The sequence below is a fragment of the Gymnoscopelus braueri genome (assembly GCF_963280865.1).
Source record: "Gymnoscopelus braueri genome assembly, chromosome: 10".
Classification (NCBI taxonomy): Eukaryota; Metazoa; Chordata; class Actinopteri; order Myctophiformes; family Myctophidae; genus Gymnoscopelus; species Gymnoscopelus braueri.
Genome location: NC_137611.1, coordinates 46665225 through 46688371, shown reverse-complemented (window position 1 = coordinate 46688371; position 23147 = coordinate 46665225). Strand labels below are relative to the sequence as shown.

At 40.1% G+C, this 23147-nt stretch overlaps 3 protein-coding genes across 3 annotated transcripts in view; 2 read left to right on the top strand and 1 right to left on the bottom strand.

The window, feature by feature from the left end:
* Positions 1–7456: 7456 nt before the first annotated feature.
* LOC308093126 (hepatic lectin-like) overlaps positions 7457–23147 on the bottom strand; it is a gene marked incomplete at its 5' end in the record, with an annotated part of 33940 nt that continues 18249 nt past the window's right edge. The window contains 4 exons of the mRNA XM_080439351.1: positions 7457–8455; positions 8919–9031; positions 9227–9360; positions 9456–9650. Coding sequence (XP_080295477.1) covers positions 8320–8455; positions 8919–9031; positions 9227–9360; positions 9456–9650 — 578 coding nt within the window. The 3' untranslated portion in view covers positions 7457–8319. The remainder of the gene's footprint in view (positions 8456–8918; positions 9032–9226; positions 9361–9455; positions 9651–23147) is intronic.
* Positions 12879–16921, top strand: LOC308092805 (retinol-binding protein 1-like; the record flags this gene model as incomplete). The annotated part of the gene is made up of 4 exons (XM_080438902.1): positions 12879–12951; positions 13687–13865; positions 15532–15633; positions 16871–16921. The coding sequence occupies 4 exons, from the start codon at positions 12879–12881 to the stop codon at positions 16919–16921; spliced, it is 405 nt and encodes a 134-aa protein (XP_080295028.1).
* Positions 18361–23147, top strand: part of LOC308092804 (E3 ubiquitin/ISG15 ligase TRIM25-like) — a 31862-nt gene continuing 27075 nt past the window's right edge. The window contains exons 1-2 of the mRNA XM_080438901.1: positions 18361–18884; positions 20078–20774. Of these exons, the coding sequence (XP_080295027.1) occupies positions 18402–18884; positions 20078–20269 (675 nt within the window). The 5' untranslated portion in view covers positions 18361–18401 and the 3' untranslated portion in view covers positions 20270–20774. The remainder of the gene's footprint in view (positions 18885–20077; positions 20775–23147) is intronic.

Here is a 23147-nt window from a genome sequence, read left to right as displayed (position 1 = left end):
AAAAAAAGTATATTTACTTGTGTCGTGAGTGACCCTCAAAAATGGGTCCGTGACCCAAACATGGGTCAGACCCACTGTTTGGGAAACACTGCTGTACAGAATGAAGGCTCCCCGCCTACAGTGGAACAGCATGCATATGATATGGTGGGTGTTTATACTGTACAGTCATTCTAAAAAAAAAATGTGTCGAGGATCCCCTATGCATTTGGCTGTGGTTCCCCATTTTAAAAGCTTTTGTGCAAAGGACCCCCATAAGAGAAGATGTATGTTGTCAACATTTTGTCATAGCTGATCTACAAGCTCACAACGTACGTAGCATCGCTATGCGTTGTGTAAATATTTAACATTTTATTTTAGAAGAATATTGCAATATATTGAATTGTGACCTCTGTATCGTGATATGCATCGTATCACCAACTTATTGGCAATAAACAACCCTATTCAATATTGTGCATTGTGACATACAATAGTTTTGTGGCACACACGCATTTAACCATTTTCACGTGTCGGTTAGAATGCATTTCAAAAGGTTAAAATTATTTGGTTTTGCCTCCGCCAACTGAAATGTGCTAAAGCTAGCAATGGACAAGCGTGCACTTTGCTATACGCTGATCCGTCTAAGCAGGTGGATGAAGCATCGTGCTGTGAGTCCCCAAAACACGAAATACAGGCAGGGGAAAACACAGCAACTTGCCTCCAGAAATGGTCAGTCCACCTTGAGTCCTGACTCAAAATAGAGGCCAAAGTATTCCAATCAACAGCCATCAACACTACGTTTCCGACACAAATATAACATGTAAAGTTAGTGTTTATAGAATGATACTCACACTTGATGACCAGACCAATGACAGCCAATAGAAGACACAGCACCACCAGACACACTGCAGCAGCTCTGGAATGATTCTTCTTTGACTGATCAGAGCCTGAAAAACATAAGACAAATTACCTATGAGGATACTACAGATGGTTTTAAGTTATGATGCTTTATGACAGATGACAAGTCATTTGACCCATTAAGAACTTGGGCCGATTCTAAAAATGCCTTCTGAATCAGTAGTTCTCAAACTCTTTTGTGCCAAGGACCCACAAAATGACATCTGCTATGTCTGCCCCCAGGCTCTGGAATGATCTTCCCCTTCACATTCGATCCGCCCGGTCCATCCAGGTTTTTAAGTCCTTGCTTAAGACTCACTTTTTCGACTTCGCTTTTAATCACAGCCAAGCTTTGTTTTAACTTGATCACCTCCTGTTTGATTGTATTTGGTTTTATTGTTTTGTTGCATTGTTTCTTGACCTGCACACAGCGCTTTGGTCGACGACATTTATTTTTAAATTGTGCTATTTAAATAAAGTTTGATTTAATTTGATTTGAAAGTTCTTCCTTTGATGTGTAAAAAATATTGTGGCATTCCAGATGTGTTAGTGAATCATTGTAGGATTTATTTGTACCTTCATTCTGCTCCTGTGGTGTGTTCTTCTGTACATCATCCTGCTGTGTCCCAGGGTGAAGGTCAAGGTCGTCTGCAGTGACATAGATGTCTACTATCCTCTCTTCTCTCTCTCCCCTTTCCTCCATCTCCTGCTCCCTCTCTCCTCGACCATTTCTGACCTTCTTTGTCAGGTCTGGTATGGCGTACACGTCCTCACTCATTCTGGTTCATCTTCAAACTAAATTCCTTTGTGCAACTTGTTGTAAAACAGAAGTCACAAGAGAGGAAGTTCCCATTATTATTCAATATTCTAAAACCACACTTCACGCCCACAGGTTTCAGAAACGCTGAGAAAGGTCTATCGCGTTTTCCTGCTGTTATTAAAAGTTGTTTTTATTTTTGCTATTGTTGTGCCTTTCGGGCCGACACAGTACATCATAATTATCTATCTATCTATCTATCTATCTATCTATCTATCTATCTATCTATCTATCTATCTATCTATCTATCTATCTATCTATCTATCTAGAGTTGAGCATGTCAGTTCCCTTGTTTCCTGGTAAAAAAAACAGACTCATCAGGAGGGTAACATAGACAAAAAAGGAAGACAGTTGGGCATGGTGCTTGGGCTCTGGTTGGCTCCTATATGCATGTGCCTGCATGCATGACAGCCTGTCCTTAATTGCTTTAAAGAGGTTAGACAAAATGGAACAAATGTCACGTTGTGAGCAACTGTCACATCAAATGCTCACTACACTGCTGTGTGTAGGACATTAGAACTAATAGCAAAGACAGTAGGTATTCCACTCTGGAGGGATTTTCATGAATGATAGCTACACATAACTCTCCTCCTTTCTTCTCCTCCTCTCCTGCCTCGTCGTTTCCTCCTCATCGTTCCTCCGCTCCTGACTCCTCTCGTCTCCCCTCCTCCATACATTCATACATTCCATCACTAGACTACATTGTGAAAATGGTGATTTCAACACAGACTGTAACTCTTTCACAGATCCAGCGGTTAGTTTCATAACATGATCTGTCGTACCATCCTTTATCGTCTTCATTCCAAAACACAACACAGTCTCACGGTCATTATTAGGCCCATGGGCCCAGTACCTGATGAAGTAAGAACATTACATTTACATTTATCCCCCCCTCTAAATATTTGTTTGTTAATCATGACCTCAAATTATATTATAGATATTAGATACAAATTAACTGGATAGTGAAAGATACAATAATAGGTATAATTGAGACACTGTGGCATATTGATTTTTTTTTTTGTATATTGTGATATTTGGATAATAATTTAAAGATGGGTGGGCATTCGAGTAATTGGTAAATATGCATTTTCTTTTCTCTTTCAGGCCAAGGTCGGGCAGAGGTTCTGTCCTGCCCAAATGTTGTCCTAACATCACACAAATTGGTACACAGTATCTCTATAGTCATGTGATAAAGACAGATTTGTTGGATTTTTCATAATATTCTATCACTAAGATAGGCCTATTCCCCTTTGGAAGCTATAGCTTCCAAAGTTTGCAGGAGTGGCCCGTTTTGTACAAAATGCCTCCGATCATGAACGCAGCGTCCAATTTCCGTGAAACTTTGTATGCAGATCCCCACTTGGCCAACGAAGAAATGCCACCCTACATTTTTCAAATCAGCCTCATGGTGGCGCTATAACAGGCATATTCACGTTTTGACCTATAACTCTTCAACTGTAGGTCATACAATCAACATATTTTTTTTCCCTGGACTCTGTGGCATTTCTTCCTTTTCCTAGTGGGGATGTGCATGCACAATTTCTCTGCAATCGGATGATTGAGGGATTTTGTACAAAACAGGCCACTCCTGCAAACTTTGGAAGCAAATCTTAGCCAATAAGGATGGAATATAAAACATCTGACAAATCTGTCTTGATCACATGACTATAAAGATACTGTGTACCAATTTGTGTGATGTTTGGAGAAAATTTGTAGGAGTAATATGAAAAAGATCTGCCTCCTGGTGCCGCTATAACAGACCGATGTGAATACTTTTCTTTAATCTTTAACCTGTCTTTAACCAGTAAAAAAACATTGCGACAAAGTCTCTTTTACAAGTAAGCACTGGCCAAGAGGCAGAATGAATTCATATTATTAGGCTACATGTTACATTCTATACTAAATGACGGATATATTAAAATAAATGGTTATGGAATGCCCACACAGTGCATAATGAAATACAAGGCAGACAAACCAAAGCGAAGTCGGTATTGAGACAGAACCAGCCCCTCACCGAACGCACTGCCTTGTTATTCAATTCTGTAAGGGTGGACTCTAGCAAATGGACATTTGAGAAGAGATGTTGAATTGGAAAGTTCCAATTCTCTGATTGCCTGCAGTTGCTCTTCCCAATCACCTACAACATTATGTCTTACATCTCTTGAATATACTCGGATGGGTTTTTGCATTATTGTAAAGGATGGAGGCTTGCACACATGCACACACGCACAAAGGCACGCACACATACCCTTGTTTGTCTTCCATGCATGTCATAAATGGGGAACACACAGGAGGAAGTGTTCTCCTTCTGCAATACTATTCCAACTAAGCCTAACCCTAAAAAAATATATATATTTAAATGTGCTTTCAATAATATGTTTCTTTTTGCACTTTGTCTCAATGGCCCGGATTCATAAAGGAATTTACGACCATATTTTGTACGTACCGGCATTTAGGACAAAGCCTACACCTGCAGTCGGATTCATAAAAGTTTTTTGTTCTGTGTTTTGTGCGTCAGGTGCGCACGTTCTCAGGTCAGCCCCGAGGCTGTCTTACCAGGGCTGAAATGTGCGTATGTCTTTAGAATGCTTTATTCTTCATGCCAAAATCAATTACAACAGTGGCAAACCTCAAATAAAATATATATGTGCCCAACATTTGTCAACACATAATATATATAAAATAAAAAATAAATGTCAAACGATGTATTGCTTGTAGCCTATGCATAATATAGACATGATGTAGATTCCACCGCTTTTTATTTATTTTCTAGGCTATGAGTCACATTTAGAGCTGAATTATAGGTCCCTCAGTGTGTTTGCCAGCGGGCCATCTCAGCCAAAGTGTCACGTAATAATGAAAATAGGCTATATGATGCCTTAATGAAACTGCGGAGGGACTGACTTGCATCAGTGTCCGTGCCGCGGTATTAATTTGTAAAGCCTACTGTAGGCTACTGTATATTGATCACATGAACGCCACACACAACAGCCTAATAAATATTACCATCTGATGAGGAAACTAAAGTGGATGAAAGCTGTGTCCAGAAGATCCATTCCCCATTCCGACGTAGGACAGTGATATCCAAAATTAACTAATTTAATCAATAAGCTCTGGTCCATAATCGGATAGAAGCGTTCCACTTGTATGCCCTGGATTTATTTTCAACATCTTTTTACCTCGGTAAAGGTGCGCTATGTTCATTAGAAAAGGCTCGCTTATATAATATCCTTTCCACGTTTTATTAGCCTTTTATTTGGTAATGGGGTTAAACCTTGTAAACTTCTTTATTCTCATTCATGAAAGCATTTATTACGTGATCCGCTTCCAGACAGAACAGTACGTTGTCAAGGCGATGCGACACCGCATCTGTTATCTTTGGACGAGGCGGAGTTGAACTTCAAACTTTCATCAGCGTTGCCAGATGTTGTGAGAGAAATAAGCAACCAGGTCTAGGAAAACAAGCCCAAAAGAAGCAACTGGCACTTAGGCCATTATAAGCACTTTAATTAAACCGTTGTGAGCTTGTAGATCTGCTATTTAAAAAAAGAATCTTGTAATAAAATGTGGAATATTTGGAAGATTTTTTAAACATTCTAACAACACAAATCTGCCTCCAGCTGGCACAAAACATTTTCAGATGGGGCTTATAGGGATAAATTAGCATACATATTAACTTGGGGGTCCATGACATAAAAATATTTGACAACCACCGGTTAAAACAATTGAACAATTGTGAAGCAAGCCCAAATAACCAACTACACTTTAGAAACAAGCCCAAAAAAACGCACCCCACAGCTACCAATATTTACAAGCAACTTTACAGAAAAATAAGCCCAAATTCGCTTATAATAAGCGGACATGGCAACGCTGTTTAGCACGGTTCAGCACGGTGACGTTGAAGTTGGATGCTGTTGGATGCAGCCTTCCAGAGTAATCATCACACCTGGTCATACGCACTGGTAGTACGCACGTCTCTGTGATATAGGAACCCCTTTGGGAATTGCACGTCCGTTTGTGACTACCAAAATAAGACCTCCTTTACGAACTTTATTTACCCCATATTTACGACCCTCGTTATGAATCGGGGCCAATGCTCTTAATGTTTTGTATAAAACCCTTTGAGTCGCCTGTTGTTGAAATATGCTATACTATTACAGTTGACTTGCCTAAGGTTCATATGAGGACATTAAGAGTAGAAATATGAACTGAAAGAAGAAATATGATCATGTAAGCTTTACACAAGCACACATGTAACTTTATGCAGTCTTGAGTCTTCTCACTTGTATTCAGTCAGTCAGACCAATCCACATTGTATGGTGGTGTAAACTGTCAACAAAGTCCTGGACAGAAAAGCTGCTGGTTACTGAAGTACAAACGGTACAGTTGATGTGTCTCGACAAAATTCAAGAGAGGTTACAACATGTAGTACACACTCGCGGAGTCGCGTGCGCACACACACACACACACACACACACACACACACACACACACACATACACACACACACACACACACACACGCACACTTCACAGCAGACAAGCTCACCGTGTCCATTTTCTAAATATTCCATCTATTTTCTGTTACCATTTTGACAGGTACACAACACAGCTGACGGTAATGACGTTAACTGTGGGTGTGTTTCAGGTATTTGTCACTGTGTGTCCTGTCCGCATGGTCAAGTGCTGTACATTTAAGAAACACCTCAAATAAACAATTAACATGATTACCTTCAGCTGTGTTCAATAAATGCAAGTTACGTATGAAAGGACTTTTTGTAAGGACTTCAAGTGAGGCTCTGAACTCGTAAAATCTGCACCTGGCTCGCTGATAACAAACTATCATTACACCTGGGTAAAACTCAATCCATTATTTTTTGGTCCCAAATAAACGTCTGCCAGGCTGACAGCTTCACAGTAAAAGTGAGTGACAATGTGATCACAAAAGAGGAAATGACCTACCTGGGTTGCATTTTAGAGGCAAATCTTTCCAGTGAAAAAAATGGCAACAAAAGTCATCATTAAATCTGTCATTAAATGTTTCGATGAATTGAGTATAAAGGACCCCAATGGAAACAAGCCATAGTGCTTTCTTGGGTTTAAAATCCTCTTAACAGACCTTGTATTGAGTTTTACTTCCCTGTGCTTGTCTTTGCAAACTGTTAATAAATTATTCAATTAATCAATCAATCAGGCAGATTATGCACTTAACCACTTAAACCCCAGGTTGAGCAAAGTCCCTCAGGGCTCTATGCTAGTGTATTTTCTGATCTGAAAATAGCCACACACACACAAAACTTTCGAAAAATAAATTGGTCATGATATGCATTTTGGGGAGTGGGAGTGTGTTGACCTGAACACAGCTTCTGACCCATTCTATTCAAAACTCAAAAGTTTAAAACAATTTTCGAAGTGAATAATTAGACTGCTGTATAGACAGCTGTATGACAACTTTTAATGTGACCCATTGTGTCATATTGTCATTGATTTAGCTATTATAAAGAGATATCTAAACAGAGCATGAAAAATGTTGTCTTTGCTGTTAGAAGCAGGCCACATCTGGTCCCCTAGTCTACATGAGCATGGTATTCAAATGTAACAGATTCATTGCATTCTATAGGCTCGCCTTTAATAATGAAAATATAAATATCAATTGTAATGTAATATCTACAGTGCATATTGGGGTAGAATTACAAGACAGGTAAACCAAAGCAAACACATAAACTACTAATTCAAACTAATTCAATTCAAAGGGCCTTTATTGGCATGAAAACATACATACATTTGCATTGCCAAAGGAAAAATTTAACAAACCAATAAAAAAATAAAAACTAAGACATGTATGTACAATTAAAAGGGAATAAAAGATGTGTAAACTGAAAAAAACTAGCTTACAAAACAAACAAAAAAATTGTGTTTGCTGTTAGAAGCAGCCGTCACTTGGTGTAAAATATTGCCATAGCATGTTTCCACAGATAGATTTTGTGTGTGGTTTTCCGGGAAAAGACAAACCGTAAAATATCATTGTAACTCTAAACCCTGGTCCCCCAATGGACAGACATTGGCATATAGCACAAGTTCAGTACAAGACATAATGTGATAAACAAACTTTTTCATTCATAGGATCTTTAAGTGTGACGTATGAAATGTTTGGAAGTGCTGATAATTGTCTTCTTCCCCAAATCATTGGACACCTTCGTGGCGGCATCCGATCCCCTAATCTCAATGAACATGGTATTAAACTGTAACAGACGGCTGTTAAATTCATGTTATTCGCAGTCTCCCCTTTAACCAACACCATATGGTTGAGTGGAGTCCCCCAGGGCGCTGTACTATAGACTCTGCATTTTTCAGCTTACTGTTATTGGGGGAAAGCTTTCGCTGAAAATAGTCGATCGACAAGCTCAAGTTGTGAGCTTGTAGATCGGCTATTTTCTGCAAAAGCTTCCCCCACATTAAGGTTGCTGGGGTTTAAGTGGTTAATAATAAAAATATGAATATCAATTGTAATGTAATATTGGAATATTATAATTAATAGAAGAATAGAATAGAATTACAAGGCAGGTAAACCAAAAAATAAACAGCCACATGAAAATACACCTACAGTACTACATTGTGAAAATGATGGTTTCAACACACTCTTTCACAGATCCAATGGATATTTTCATCACATGGTTTGTCGTACCATCCTTTATTATCTCCATTCCAAAACACAGCACAGTCTTCATTTTGAAGGCTGCTATCAGGCTCACCATGGACCCAGTACCTATAGGAACATTTAATACATTAGAATGCCTTTACATTTTCTTGCTGTGAGCCTGTAGCTATTTTCACTATTTTCAAATAAGGTTTGGACATACAAGGTAACAATATTTTGGGTTGTTGAATTTTAGATTATTGTATGTCTGTGTTTTGACATTTGCTTTTTTTATGCATTCCCGTTCACTTGATGTGATTAGTGTGCTACTGTACTGTACGCTACCGTCATCAATAATACACCATATTATACTATGTTGTTTAAAAAAAAACTCATGACCTCAAATTTTATTCTAGATATATGATACAAATTAACTGGATATTGAAATAGGCAATAGGTCAAATTGTCTTAGTGATATTGTGGCATGTTTTTTTATATATGAACATTTAATACCATTTAGAAAAAGGCAGCAATTATGCAAAATGTAGTTGAAATGTTAGTTGAAATGAAGAAGAGAAAATTAAAGTCTTACGTTGGTGTGGTCAGTGGGGTTCCATCTACCCACTTCCAGACTCCTTCCTTGGCTCTGTCGGTCAAACCCAGCCACATGTTCTGGTATCTGCAAGTAACTCTCTCAATAAAGTCCTGGACAGAAAGACTGCTGGTTAATGAAATACAAACTACACACACACACACACACACACACACACACACACACACACACACACACGCACACGCACGCACACGCACACACACGCACGCACGCACACACACGCACACACACGCACGCACACGCACACACGCACACACACGCACACACACACACACACACACACACACCTCTTTTTCTTTGCTGTTTACGACCATCAGATCTGATTGTCTGTCTATACAGTATTGTCTGCTAGCCTCCCAGGTTTTCCTCTGATTGGAGATGTAATAACAACTGCTGGCGAATTGCTGCCATCCATGTGATTCTAACAACCAAAGAATAACGTTAGCAATGGTTTGTTATGATAAATGATGATACATGATATAACAGTGAAGAAAAAAACATTGATGTCTCACTGACCGAAGAGCATCCTCTTCAGCTTATCTCGCTCTTTAGTTAGGTTGTTAGAGCTGGACTGTAGCAGGTCAAAACTGGACTGTATCTGACCCTTCTGTTCAGTCATGTTTTTATATCTGAACTGTATCTGGTCTAGGTCTTTGACCAGGTTGTTTTTCTCTGCATTCAGGTTGTTGTTCTCTGCAATCAATTCTGAATCTGCAAGGAGAATCAACAAAACTGATGAGCTTTACATACAACTTTGTTCTGATAATCTTAATTTGACAGTGAGACAATGGCCTTATTTTAGGAAACAGGTGAACCAGTGTGAAGCTCAGTCAATGACGTGGTGGATGGCACGTGGTGACAGATGTTTGGTATTTATTACACATCTTGGTTGAATCCTTGATCCTAAATTATTTTTCTATAATAATCGCTGCTATCAATAACAGACTAGTGCAGACAAAGCACCAATCAACCAATTAATGAAAGCCTCACGATGTAACTTTTTTTATGGATACATTTATATTTTGTCCAATCTGTATGTTAGAGTACTGTATGTTAATGCAATGTAACTTATACAATTGGGGTGGTTGTATTGTCTCCCTGCTCTTATCCCTATATTACAATTGGCAAAGGTGCGCATGCGTGCCTGTGGCTTTTCTGTGCCTCGTGGCTTTGTGGCTCTGTGTCTGCCTGGGTGCGCGCGCAACCGTGCGGGAGGAGAGAGAGAGAAGGACGGAGAGAAAAAGAGACATGACACGAAGGATGTGTGTGTGTGTGTGTGTGTGTGTGTGTGTGTGTGTGTGTGTGTGTGTGTGTGTGTGTGTGTGCGTGTGTGTGTGGGGGGGGGGGGGGGTGAGATGGAGAGAAACAGTGAGGGATAGAGTGACGCGACAAAACGTTTCTTTCTATCACTGCCTCAGGGCTTTATTTTGCCGACCTCTACAAGCTTGTAGATCTACTATTTTTGAAAAAACTTGAAGATTTGTGCAAATCTTTGCATATATATATCTTAAAGTGAACATTTGTAACTCAAATCTTTGCTTCTGGGGGTCCCTGGAACAAAATATTTTGAGATGGGGCTCCGTAGCCAAATACATATCAATTTGGGGGTCCCTGCCATGAAAACGATACCAATTGCGTAGCGTCCGTTCCGCCCTAGCAGTGTTGGGTCCGCAATGTTTCGCACGGGTCCCAAGACTCCCAGGGGGTCCGCAGACCCCCAGGGGGTCCACGATGTAAATATATATATTTTTTTTATCCCACGATTTTGTCACCCCAAAATAAGTGAGCCCTCACCAGAGCCCCGTGCGCGGCTAGGGGGCAGGGCGCCAGACCTCTAGTATCGTAGGCTGCACTAGCCTTCCTGCCTTCCCGCCCCGTCAAAACAACATTACGAGCGACTCCCACTACATTCTGGTTGGTTGGAGAAATGAAACACTTCCTATACCGGGTACACCGACGCGCTGGTCCAGGCTTTTATTTTTAAGCAAAATTAAACAATAAAAGCCTGGAGATCGAGGCTACTAGTATTGAGACATTTAGATATATATCATGTCTGGGGTCTGGTGGCGCAGTCGGTTGCGCTGTCGCCTCACAGCTAGAAGGCCCTGGGTTCAATTCCCGCTGGGACGCTGGGGGCATAAGCCCACCACTATACCCAGAACCTGTTTTTAATGAGTGGATGTACGTGCCTTATTGTTTGTGGCTGATAAATTCATAACATGACAGGTGAAGCTAAACTCCTGCTGGTATTTGCATCGCATTGTAAACAGCTCTGCCTCAACTTTGGATCTTACTGACAGGACTAACATGCAGGTAGATCTATCCACCGTTCCTTCCACCATTCAAGCCAGGGCTGTTGAGAGCAGCCGTTCCAAGTTGTGGAAGAGCACAGCACAGAGCCAGCTTGCTAGCCAGTGAGCCTGAATGGCTCAGTGCAGCCACAGTAGTAGCCACACACACACACGCACGCACGCACACACGCACGCACACACACACACACACACACACACACACACACACACACACACACACACACACACACACACACACACACACACACACACACACACACACACACACACACACACACACACACACACACATGAGATGTGCATGAGATAGATACGTGTTCCAAAACCACACTTTACACCCACAGGTTTCAGAAACACTGAAAGAGGTACAGGGCGTTTTCTTTCTGCTGTTGTGCGTTATTAAAAGTGCTACATAGATATTTGAGAGTTCAGGTGACTTAATTTGATGTTGTTCTGCCTTTTGGGTCGACATACATCATCATTATTAATTAATCAATTATTTAATTAATACATATTTATTTATTTTTTACTTTTGAGTTGAGCACGTCAGTTCCCTTGTTTGCTGGTAAAACCAGACTCACCAGGAGCGGAACATAGACATAAAAAGACAGTTGGGTATGGTGCTTGGGCTCTGGTCGGCTCCTATACTGTGTGTGCCTGCATGCATGACATGACATCCTTTCCTTAATTGCTTTAAAGAGGTTAGACGAAATGGAACAAAACAATTGTCACATGCAGGAAACGCTCACCACACTGCTGTGTGGTGAGCGTTTCCTCAGCAATGAGCTTTGTGATTTCTATCTATCTGTCTATCTGTCTATCTGTCTATCTGTCTGTCTATCTGTCTATCTGTCTATCTGTCTATATTTTTCATTTAGTTTTGCCCATCTGAGCAGAACTTAAATTGTCCAATTTCACAGGCTTTAGGAAGAACAAGCTGTTTTCTCCACCTTTTATTTGCATTCACAAGTTTTTAACCTAATCCCGCATAGCCTCAGTAAGTATAGGCCTACTTTGAAACCCAGAGCATGTGAGTTCACACTCCTACGTATGCATGCCGCATGTTCCCTTTACTCTCTGCAGTGGACAGTAACTAAGTACATTTACTCAAGTACTTGAGTACAATGTTGAGATACATTTACTTTACCAGGGTTTTTCCATTTTCCACCTTACTCAAATATGCAAATATATAATATATTTCATTTTTCAGCTATTAAAAAAATCTCAGATCTACAAGCTCACAAAACATCTCATCATGACACTTTGTCAGCCTGTACCTGTGCTATTTTTGAAAGATTTAGATACATTTGGGTCATTCTGCATAAATGAGTACGTTTACCTTTGATACTTTAAGTGTATTCTGAAGCCAATACTTTTGTACTTTTACTCAAGTCAAATTGTGAATACAGGACATTTACTTGTGACAGAGCATTTCTACAATGTGGTATTTCTACTTTTACATAAAACAAATGTGGTACTTCGTCCGACACTGCACGGGGAGGCTTGGGAAACCAGCAGCTAATCCGGATTAGAGTGGTTTCCGTTAAATCGGGCATTTCGACTGAAGGTAACCAGCAACATTAGACCTCCTTTAGGTTCTCATTCAATGGAACAACCAACAGACAAAATGCCAGTGGATCTGAATGGATTCTGGAAAATGATTTCTAATGAAAACTTTGAGGAGTATTTGAAAGCTCTAGGTGAGTTATTTTTTTTATTTTTTTTTGCGATTATCAAGGCTTTAGGCAAGGCAAGGCAAGGCAAGGCTATTTTTATAACACGTTCAACAAAGCAATTCAAAGTGCTTTACGTAAAACATTGAAGGTGGTAGTGGTGTCAGCCATACTTTTGGGTTAAGAGTTCAAGCTCTAAATTCTGATAGTAATCATTAGATTGTTCAGTAACAGGGGTCTCCCGGTCTCTCCAGCTCTTAAACAAAAAATACATTTCAGATTACTTGATTTCATCCATACAGGAGTGAGAACCCCACAAAGAACATTTATCAGCTTGTGTTCCAGATCAATTATTTTTCTGCTCATTTATTTGTTTCATCAATTATAATTTCACATAATCTGTTCTCTCTCATTTAGATTGGATGAGTGAAATTGGTATTCCGACCTGAACATTTATGTTCTGTTTACTGAAGAGCTGGAGAGACAGGGAGACCCCTGAACAAACACTCCATAGATTACTATCAGAATGTAGAATGTAGAGCTATAACACATCAAATAACATTTACTTCACCTTCAAGACACAGCATTAAGAGAGTGCAATTTAAAAAAAAAATGTGTGAAACAGAAAGTGTTTAGCTGTTCTGCTCTCTCTCTCTCTCTCTCTCTCTCTCTCTCTCTCTCTCTCTCTCTCTCTCTCTCTCTCTCTCTCTCTCTCTCTCTCTCTCTCTCTCTCTCTCTCTCTCTCTCATATACATATGACAGATGTGAACCTTGCCATTAGGAAGATAGCCACTCTGCTGAAACCAGACAAGGACATCAGCCAGGATGGAGAACACATCTGCATTAAGACCATCAGCACCTTCAAGAACTACGACATGGACTTCTATGTGGGCAAGGAGTTTGAGGAGGACCTGTCTGCAGTGGATGACAGGAGATGCATGGTCAGTATGACACACATCCACACCCCCCCCCCCCACACACACACACACACACACAGAGACTTTATTTATGGTTTACTGACTGAATACCAACCAGGATCAGGATTAATTACCCCCTGTGAGAACTTATTTGTAAGCTGATAATGCAGCACTGTGTGATGTGCGCAGATGTATGAGAGTGTGTGCGTGTGTGTGTGTGTGTGTGTGTGTGTGTGTGTGTGTGTGTGTGTGTGTGTGTGTGTGTGTGTGTGTGTGTGTGTGTGCGTGTGCGTGTGCGCGTGTGTGTAGGAGGGGGAGGAGATGTGTGTTTAAAGAGGTAGTATCTAGTTTTTTCTGCTCACTTCTTTTTTGTGTCATCACTTCCCATTTCACTTGTCCATCCTGTATCCTGTATGAGTTCTGTCTTCGGATTGGCAATAATGTGTATCCCAACCTGAAAATGTATTTTCTGTTTACTAAAGCTGGAGAGACGGGAGACTCTTTTGTTTTCGATTCCTTTCAAAAATAGCAGATCTACATGATCATAAAGTGTTTCTCTTCCTGACCTGTGTGATCTCCATGCAGACCACTGTCACATGGGAAGGGGACAGTTAAAGTGTTTCTCTCTGATCCTCATGCAGACCATTGTCACATGGGAAGAGGACAGTTAAAGGAGAATTCCGGACAAATTAAGTGTTATCTTTGATGTCTCGTTACTCACCTACCGATGTGAAAAGTAGCGTTCTTTTTTTTCATATATTCCCCTGTCGTCATTTTTTAAACACCCTCCGTTGTTATAATGGGAGCGTGAGGGTTAGTGAAGTTCGTCTATTATAACCGACGCAATGTTATTTTTTTCTCTACTACGATTCATTGTAGAGTCTCATGATAGTCAAACATGCGCTGAAAATTCCTGCGAGCCTGCCGTTAATGGCGAACGATTTAACACTGGTTGCTTGTTTCCAGAATCTGGCAACACGAGTTGCCAGGTTCTGGAAGAAACAAGCAACCAGTGTTAAATCGTTCGCCATTGACGGCAGCCTCGCAGATAGTTTCAACGCATGTTTGACTATCATGAGACTCTACTATGAATACTAGTAGTGAAAAAAACAACTTTGCGTCGGTTATAATAGACGAACTTCACTAACCCTCACGCTCCCATTATAACAACGGAGGGTGTTTAAAAAATGACGACAGGGGAATATATGAAAAAAAAGAACGCTACTTTTCACATCGGTAGGTGAGTAACGAGACATCAAAGATAACACTTAATTTGTCCGGAATTCTCCTTTAAAGTGTTTCTCTCTGATCCTCATGCAGACCATTGTCTTAATTTTTTTAATGTATTTAATTTTTTTAATTTTCCAAAAAAATATAAAAAATAAATGAAAAAAGTTATAGAAAAAACACGGCCCCCTCGCGTATTAGGAGGGCAGGGTGAGTCAGCAGAACCAAGGGTTAGTGTTTTTGACGAATCTAACGGGTTAAAAATGAAGTTTGAAGTTATAATGGGTTTGTATAGGAAGGGGGCGTGTCTGATAAAATGAATATCAAATATCTAAATAATGAATCAAGCAACTTAAAAACGGTCTGGGGGGCTCACAAAAGCCTGAGTAGACGATAAAATGAGCAAAAGTTTTTTTGAAAGTGAAATATCCCTTTAAAGTGTTTCTCTCTGATCCTCATGCAGACCACTGTCACATGGGAAGAGGACAGGCTGGTGTGTGTTCAGAAGGGAGAGATCGAAGGTCGAGGATGGACCCACTGGGTGAACGGAGATGAGCTGCATCTGGTAAGAAGTCATCAACTATCATGTCATCAATGTTAGAGCCACATCCATGAGACATTTATTTATGTATGGATCCTACGCCGATCCTGAGTTTGGAGCGTCTTACAAACCTTTGTTGTGACCGATGTTGTGTAGGAAAAAACACATATAGATTTAAATGAAGAATGTATGTTAAACTTCAATAGCCTATATGAAAAGAATGCTTCAATTTATGTCTACTCACTATGTGTCTCATTGGTGGTTTATGGACAGTTCAGACACTTACCTACCAATGACATCACCGATGGGGATTTCAAGTTAATATAAACTACAGCCTTTCTCTTCCTGGAATTCTAACTATGCTGAAATATAAGCCATTGTGAAAACAAAGTTTGAAATCTTGTTTGAAATGACAGGTGTATTGTTGCATTGGTCATTGTATAAAGTATACTAAGTTCTAATGTGCATATCAATAAGGTTTTCAGTGTTGTAATAAACATTTGTACTGAGCTAATTTCACTTGTAGTGGTAATATTTGACCAGGAGTATCTATACTTTGACTCAAGCACTGGGGTTGAGTACTGGAGGGGTTTTGTCGGAAGCATTGATGTATAATAATACTTTTATACTGTGGTACTGTTTAATTATCTCCACCAGAATGGAACAGCCGGGTGGGAGATTAGGTTTCGCCCCTCAAAGAAAAGAAAAACAGTCTTAACCACAAATATACAGAATGTTATTTAGATGTTGTTTGTTATTTAGCATGTTGCTTAGAGTTAGACAGATGCTAGGTTCATTGTTTACCTTGTATCCTATAGTTTCAAACGTACAGAATGTTATTTAGATAGCATGCCGTTTAGACAGATGCTAGGTTCATTGTTTACCTGGTATCCTAGTTTCTTTGAGGCACTACATTGTCCTCTCTGCACTATATTATGTCATTATTTACCTTGTTATGTATTGACAGAGTTCAAGCTTACTAAATAAAATTAATAGAATGTGTTATGTATGTAAATAAAAGGTGAGGTCCACATATAAGCCCTTCCAGGGTTTCTCGGCTCACATGCACACCTCTTATTACTTGACCCTTTCTCATGAAAGCTGTTTACTGTATAGTGTACTCACACTTGTTGTGCAAATCAATACAAACTATAATATTAATAATAATATGAATAACTTGTAAGTCACGTCTGATAAATGCCTAAACTGTAAACTGTAACAATTACAATACATTGTGTTTCCTTTCCATTGTTTTGTGAAGGAGCTGAGAGCTGGAGGGGTCTTGGCCAAGCAGGTGTTTAAGAAGAACTAAGCTGGCGCCCTCTGGTGGATAGGAGCAGCATGTACACACCAGAGAGCCCCTGATATTGACATCCTTCTCCTTTCAGTTCATCTGTCATTCAACACATTCATCTATTCAGCTCTTAACGCTGTCGCCGGGTGGAAATGGACAAAAAGAGCATTTGTTCCAATGGAACCAATATATTTTATGATGTATTATTATTTTGCCACAAGCTCGCTAATACTTTGCATTGGTTCAATATTTATGAAAACCCAAAGACAGACACAGCCACTTTCAGCCTGGTCTTTTTGTTTTGGGCATGTCATTATTGGTGATTATTATTTTTTTTATCACAAATAGCCGATATACAAGCTCACAATGCGTTGCAGCCAGCCGGTGGGAGTACTAATAATTCAAATGACTGTACTAAAAGTGAGGGACCAACAGTGCGTTGCCATGCTTGTTGCCGGAAGGTTCCCGGTTAGAGGAAAAATCTGGGTGGAGAATGATTGGTCACCACTCCCCCCTCCCCCCCAACAACACTGAAGTGTCTTTGAGCAAGGCACTGAACCCCCAACTGATCCAGTGGAGCTGCTCAGTGACAGTGGCCAACAGTATAAGACTGTGGTTTGGTCAGTTCCCAGGTACGGGGGCGGGCGTACAGTACGTGCGTAAGGGGCGGGCGAGTGTGCGTGCGTCCTTGCAGGGCATGGCTGAAAATAAGCACCTCAGCTTACCTATCTCCCTGGGTAAATAAAGCATGAAGAAACATGTTGATGGTAGCAGTTTGTGAATGCTTATCATTTTTATCCGGTGGTGGCTGTAGTTGGTCAATATTTATACAGCATGTTCATAATAGTTTATAGTTTAGTTAGTAGTAGTTTAATTTGATGTGAAGCACATTGAGTCTAGCTGAAATGTTCTATACCTGTAAAACCAACTTGACTGGACCACAGTGACAGACAACATTGTGTTGTCATAATAGCAATACAGACAGCTGCATTTCACTTGTAGAGGAGAAACGTTTCATTGTGTCTTGTATTTAAATATTGATCAGCGTTTTAACTGAGATTTATAGTATTTTCACCATGAGAAGATAACTACTGACTCAAATTTCAACAGGGTGACTATTTCTACTGTACCTATTAATCACAGTGAACTAGACACTGCCTCTTTAAACACACTCCTCCTCCTCCTCCTCCTCCACACACACACACACACACACACACACACACACACACACACACACACACACACACACACACACACACACACACACACACACACACACACGAACACACACACACACACACACACACACACACACACACACACACACACACACACACACACACACACACACACACACACACACACACACACACACACACACACACACACACACACACACACACACACACACACACACACACACACACACACACACACACACAGAGATTAAACCACACTGCACTGCAGTCTGTCAGGCAGTCAGTCAGTCAGCTATAAAATGGCACAACAAGCAGTTCAACTGGACCAGGAAAGGTTCTGCTGTTCTATGTGTCTGGATCTACTGAAGGATCCAGTGACTGTTCCCTGTGGACACAACTACTGCAGTAGGTGTATTGAGGGATACTGGGATCAGGATGATCAAAGAGGGAGATTCAGCTGTCCACGGTGCAGAGAGGCGTTCAACCCAAGACCTGTTCTGAAGAAAAACACCATGTTGGCTGACATGATGGATATATTGAAGAAGACAGAACTCCAAGCTGTAACTCCTGATCACTGCTATGCTGGACCTGGAGATGTGGCCTGTGATTTCTGCACTGGAAGAAAACTGAAAGCTGTGAACACTTGTCTTCAGTGTCTGGTCTCTTACTGTGACACTCACCTCCAGCCTCACTATCAATCTCCTGCCTTTAAGAAACACTGTCACATGCTGGTCAAAGCCTCCACCACGCTTCAAAAGAATATCTGCTTTCGCCACAATGAGGTGAGGAAGCTTTTCTGTCGTACTGATCAGCTGTTATCTGTGCTCTGTGGAAGAACACAAAGGTCATGATATAATCTCAGCTGCAGTCGAAAGAACTGAGAGACAGAAAGAGCTTGATATGAGTCAGCAGAACATCCAGCAGAGAATCCAGGAGAGAGAGAAAGACGGGAAGGTGCTTCACCAGGAGGTGAAGTCCATCAATCACTGTGCTGATAGAGCAGTGGAGGACAGTGACACCATTTATACTGAGCTCATTTCTTCCATTAAGAGAAGACGATCTGAGGTGAAGGAGCTGATCAGAGACCAGCAGAAACATGAAGTGAGTCGTGCTGAAGAACTGAGGAAGTGTGTGGAGCAGGAGGTTACTGAACTGAGGAGGAGACATGCTGAGCTGGAGCATATCGCATACACAGAGGATCACGTCCATTTTCTGCACAATTACACCTCCCTCTCAAGGATCAGTGAATCTACACACCCAGTCAGCAGCAATGTCCGTCCTCTGAGATACTTTGAAGATGTGACTGTAGCTGTGTCAAATATGAGGGACAATTTAGAGAACATTATCAAAGAGGAAGGGACACACATCTCAGAGACACTGAATAGAGTGGATGTTTTACTATCAAATCCACCACAACGCAAGTCCTTAAAAACAATCAGATTTGAGGACATTCTTAAAAGAAAACACATAAAGAAGGTACTTGTAGTGATCCTTTTATTTTTAATGACTTTGACCTATTAGGAGCAGCGTCAAGGTCCAGGGGAGGCACAGTGAGCCGTTAGAAATTCAGTGTCTTTCTCAGGGACACCCCAATCCTGGTTGGCTTGGGTTCTGGTGGTCAACACCACCAGAACCCAAGACAAGAGCTGAGTTCTTACAATATTCATGTCCAATCACTCTGGATCCAAGCAACAAACATCAACACCTGTCTCTGTCTAAAGAGAACAGAAAAGTAACCAAGATAATCCATGCCTTTAGTTTTAATGAATGGAGTCATGTTCTGAGTAGAGAGGGTCTGTGCGGACACTGGTAGATTGGAGTAGATACATTGATATAGCAGTCTCATATAAAGATATCAGCAGGACAGGATCCTATATTGAAAGCAGATTTGGATCCAACAATGCATATTGGTCTTTACAGTGCTCATGGGCAGGATGTTATATTTTATATTATATTTTATATTTTCAATGCACAGAGGCATTTCCCAGGTCGTGTGTCTTACAGAGTAGAAGTGTACCTAGATCACAGTGCAGGTACTCTCTCCTTCCACAGTGTCTCTGACGCCATGACTCTCCTCCACAGAGTCCAGACCACATTCACCCAGACCCTCTATGCTGGTTTTTTGCTATCTGATGGAGCCACTGCTGAGTTATCTGACCTCAAGTAGGGGGGTTGTCATGAGTCCCAATATTTTGATCATAATGGTATTTGTCTCTCTCTAGGTCAACAATCTCGGCATCCAAAAGGTAAACTGTTGATGTACAGTAAATAAAACAACCAAATGATTTATTTGACCTCAGAAACCAGTAGTGTTGTTCCTAAGCTTCGTCACTCGAATCATACAGTATTGCATATTTTATTTGTCAATTAAGAAGACATAATTTAGCCTGCTGTCTCACAGAATCAACATCATTTTCACATCACAGGTTTACAGGTGTCAAGAAGTGGAGGAAATTATTTTTTGAATTATAAGCTTCATTGTTTGTGTTGTTTTCAGGAAGAGAAAAAATAAAAAAGAAGAGTGTGGACAGGGAGAGCAAGGAGAAAATAAATCAAACCGTGAATAGAAACATGTCAGGGATAGACAAAAAAATCAAAGATACATACACATAGCATAATCCAGCTGAACAGTATACATGAGGTTATTATTGATAACGTTAGCCACAGAGGTGGTAGCACTTCGGTACTGTAGGTCACATACTACATGAGATAAAGTGCAAACAGATTGTCAACGTATTGCAGGTTCAACCACATAATTTCCAAAGGGCTGTGACTTTCACAGGTAAAACAATATATTCAGATAATTTGCTAATTACAATCTTGTATATTCATATAATTCGTGTTATGAAGGACTTGGGGCTTTCAAAGTTTTTTCTGTATCATTTTGTGTCTTGTAGTTGGAAGTCATCGTTATTGTGTGGGTTTGATATCCTATGTGAAATAACATTCAATGATATAGATTTTTTTTCTTCTCTTCTCTGAATGAATGTCAAGTGAATTTACAGACATGTTGGAATTAAATGATTACAAGTATATTAATTGAATGTAATAAATAGTAACCAACATGAAAAATATTATTTGAATAAATGTTTCTGTATGACTATTTGTATTGTGTTGGTGTTATAATTGTATGTTTTTTAAGCTGCTGTCTATTGCTGTTATAGTGTAAAGTGGACTGGGACACTGTAGTGTAAAATAGAGTAAGTGAATGTGATGTGATTTGTGGGGGAGGATTGATGAGATCTTTATTGTCACATCAAAGGTTAACAGGTGGGTAAAATTTGTAAAATACAAGCTCCATCGTTTGTGTTTTTTCCAGAAAGAAAAAATAGGTGTGTGTGGGGGGGGGGGGGGGGGTAAACTGACATCTAAGATGAACAAACCAAACTGATCTAAGATCTATTATATCATCCTATGTATAAAAGTGCATGCGTGCGTGCGTGCGTGCGTGTGTGCGTGCGTGCGTGCGTGCGTGCGTGCGTGCGTGCGTGCATTTATTTCCAGACGGCCATACTGACTTTGATACAGTGAGTGAAGGGCCACACATTGTACAATTGAATTGAAACTTGAAACACGTAGTGCTGAATTATGTTAAAACTGCATGAATTTGATAGACATGTCAGACTACTTTACAATAAGGTCCTTTCAAGAATTTTCAGTTACAAAATGTTGATCTCTTTAAAAAAAAAATACAGCTGTTGTGTACTGTCACTACCTGTCTCCTCTACACAAATTGAGGAAAGTGCCCCATATTTGGAGAAAATACTTTTGTTCTATCCAATCTTTAAAGGCACATCACATCAACAGATTGACTTCCACTATCTTCAAATAATTCTACATCCAGTTATGAGGACCATTTTTTGTACATACCTTAAGGTTAATCTGGAAGGATTCCAAGTATGCACAAAGCAGGATGTTTATATAGTGTCTCTTCCAGTCCCAAAAAGGCCTTTCCTTATCACACTCATAGAACATAATGTATAAATGTACGAGGCTGCTTCTCATAACGCCAGCAGAGGTCAGTGTCCCTCAACTTTAGTTTAGCCGTCTTACATGTAGTCCAATAACCTCTATGTATTAGTTTATAACTAGTTAACTGTGACTTTTCTTCTCTTGAAGAAGCAATAATGTCTTGTCATATGCTTTCTGTAATATACCCTAAATCCTTCTCCCGACATAATTTAAGACCTTCAAATCGTGGAGACTGTATACCTCTTAAGTATTCATAAAACTTTGCAGCACTACCTTTAGATTTCCAAACCTTACAACATAATTCCTGAATCCCTGTCAGATAACCTGGTTTTGTTTTAACCACCGTTTTAATACAATGTCTTAGCTGTATGCTTTTCCAACATTCAGTATCAGGTAGACTATATTTGACCTTTTATTGTTCAAATGACATCAACGTTTCTCCCTTATATAAATCATCCAAATAAATTAATCCTGGTTCAACCCACTGTGGCCATATATGATTCCCTAGAAAACTTCAGGACAGGATTTTTAAACGGTACTTGCCAACCAGATTGTGTGAAAAAAGGCCTAAAGTGGGAATGGTGTTATGTGCTCCTCTTCTATGCTAATCCATACAAGTCTCTGGTCAGAGGTCAAATTTGTCACCTGGGACAGTGAGAAAGCATAATGATAGAACCAACCAGCTTTCAGTCGATGATGATGACTTCATTTTGGTTAAAAAAAAGAAAAGAAAAAAAGTTTCAATATAACTTCAACCCAGTATGTACACATAAATGTGTAATGTGGTCATGAAAAAGTCTGCCTTCTTAAAAATGAAAATCTGGATGTTATTAAGGATTCTGATCTTAATAAATCCTAGTGACATCATTTTGAGTACTTGATATGCTGCTGTCTTATGTTCTTTATTGCTGTCAGTGTAAAGTGGACTGGGACACGGTAATGTAAAATAGAGTGTAGGTGAATGTGATGTGATTTGTGGTGGAGGGTTGATGATGATCTAAAGGCCCCTACACACTGCCCGATATTTGAAATGGTCGGCGAGTGAACAGATCGTTAAGCATTTCACATTGCAC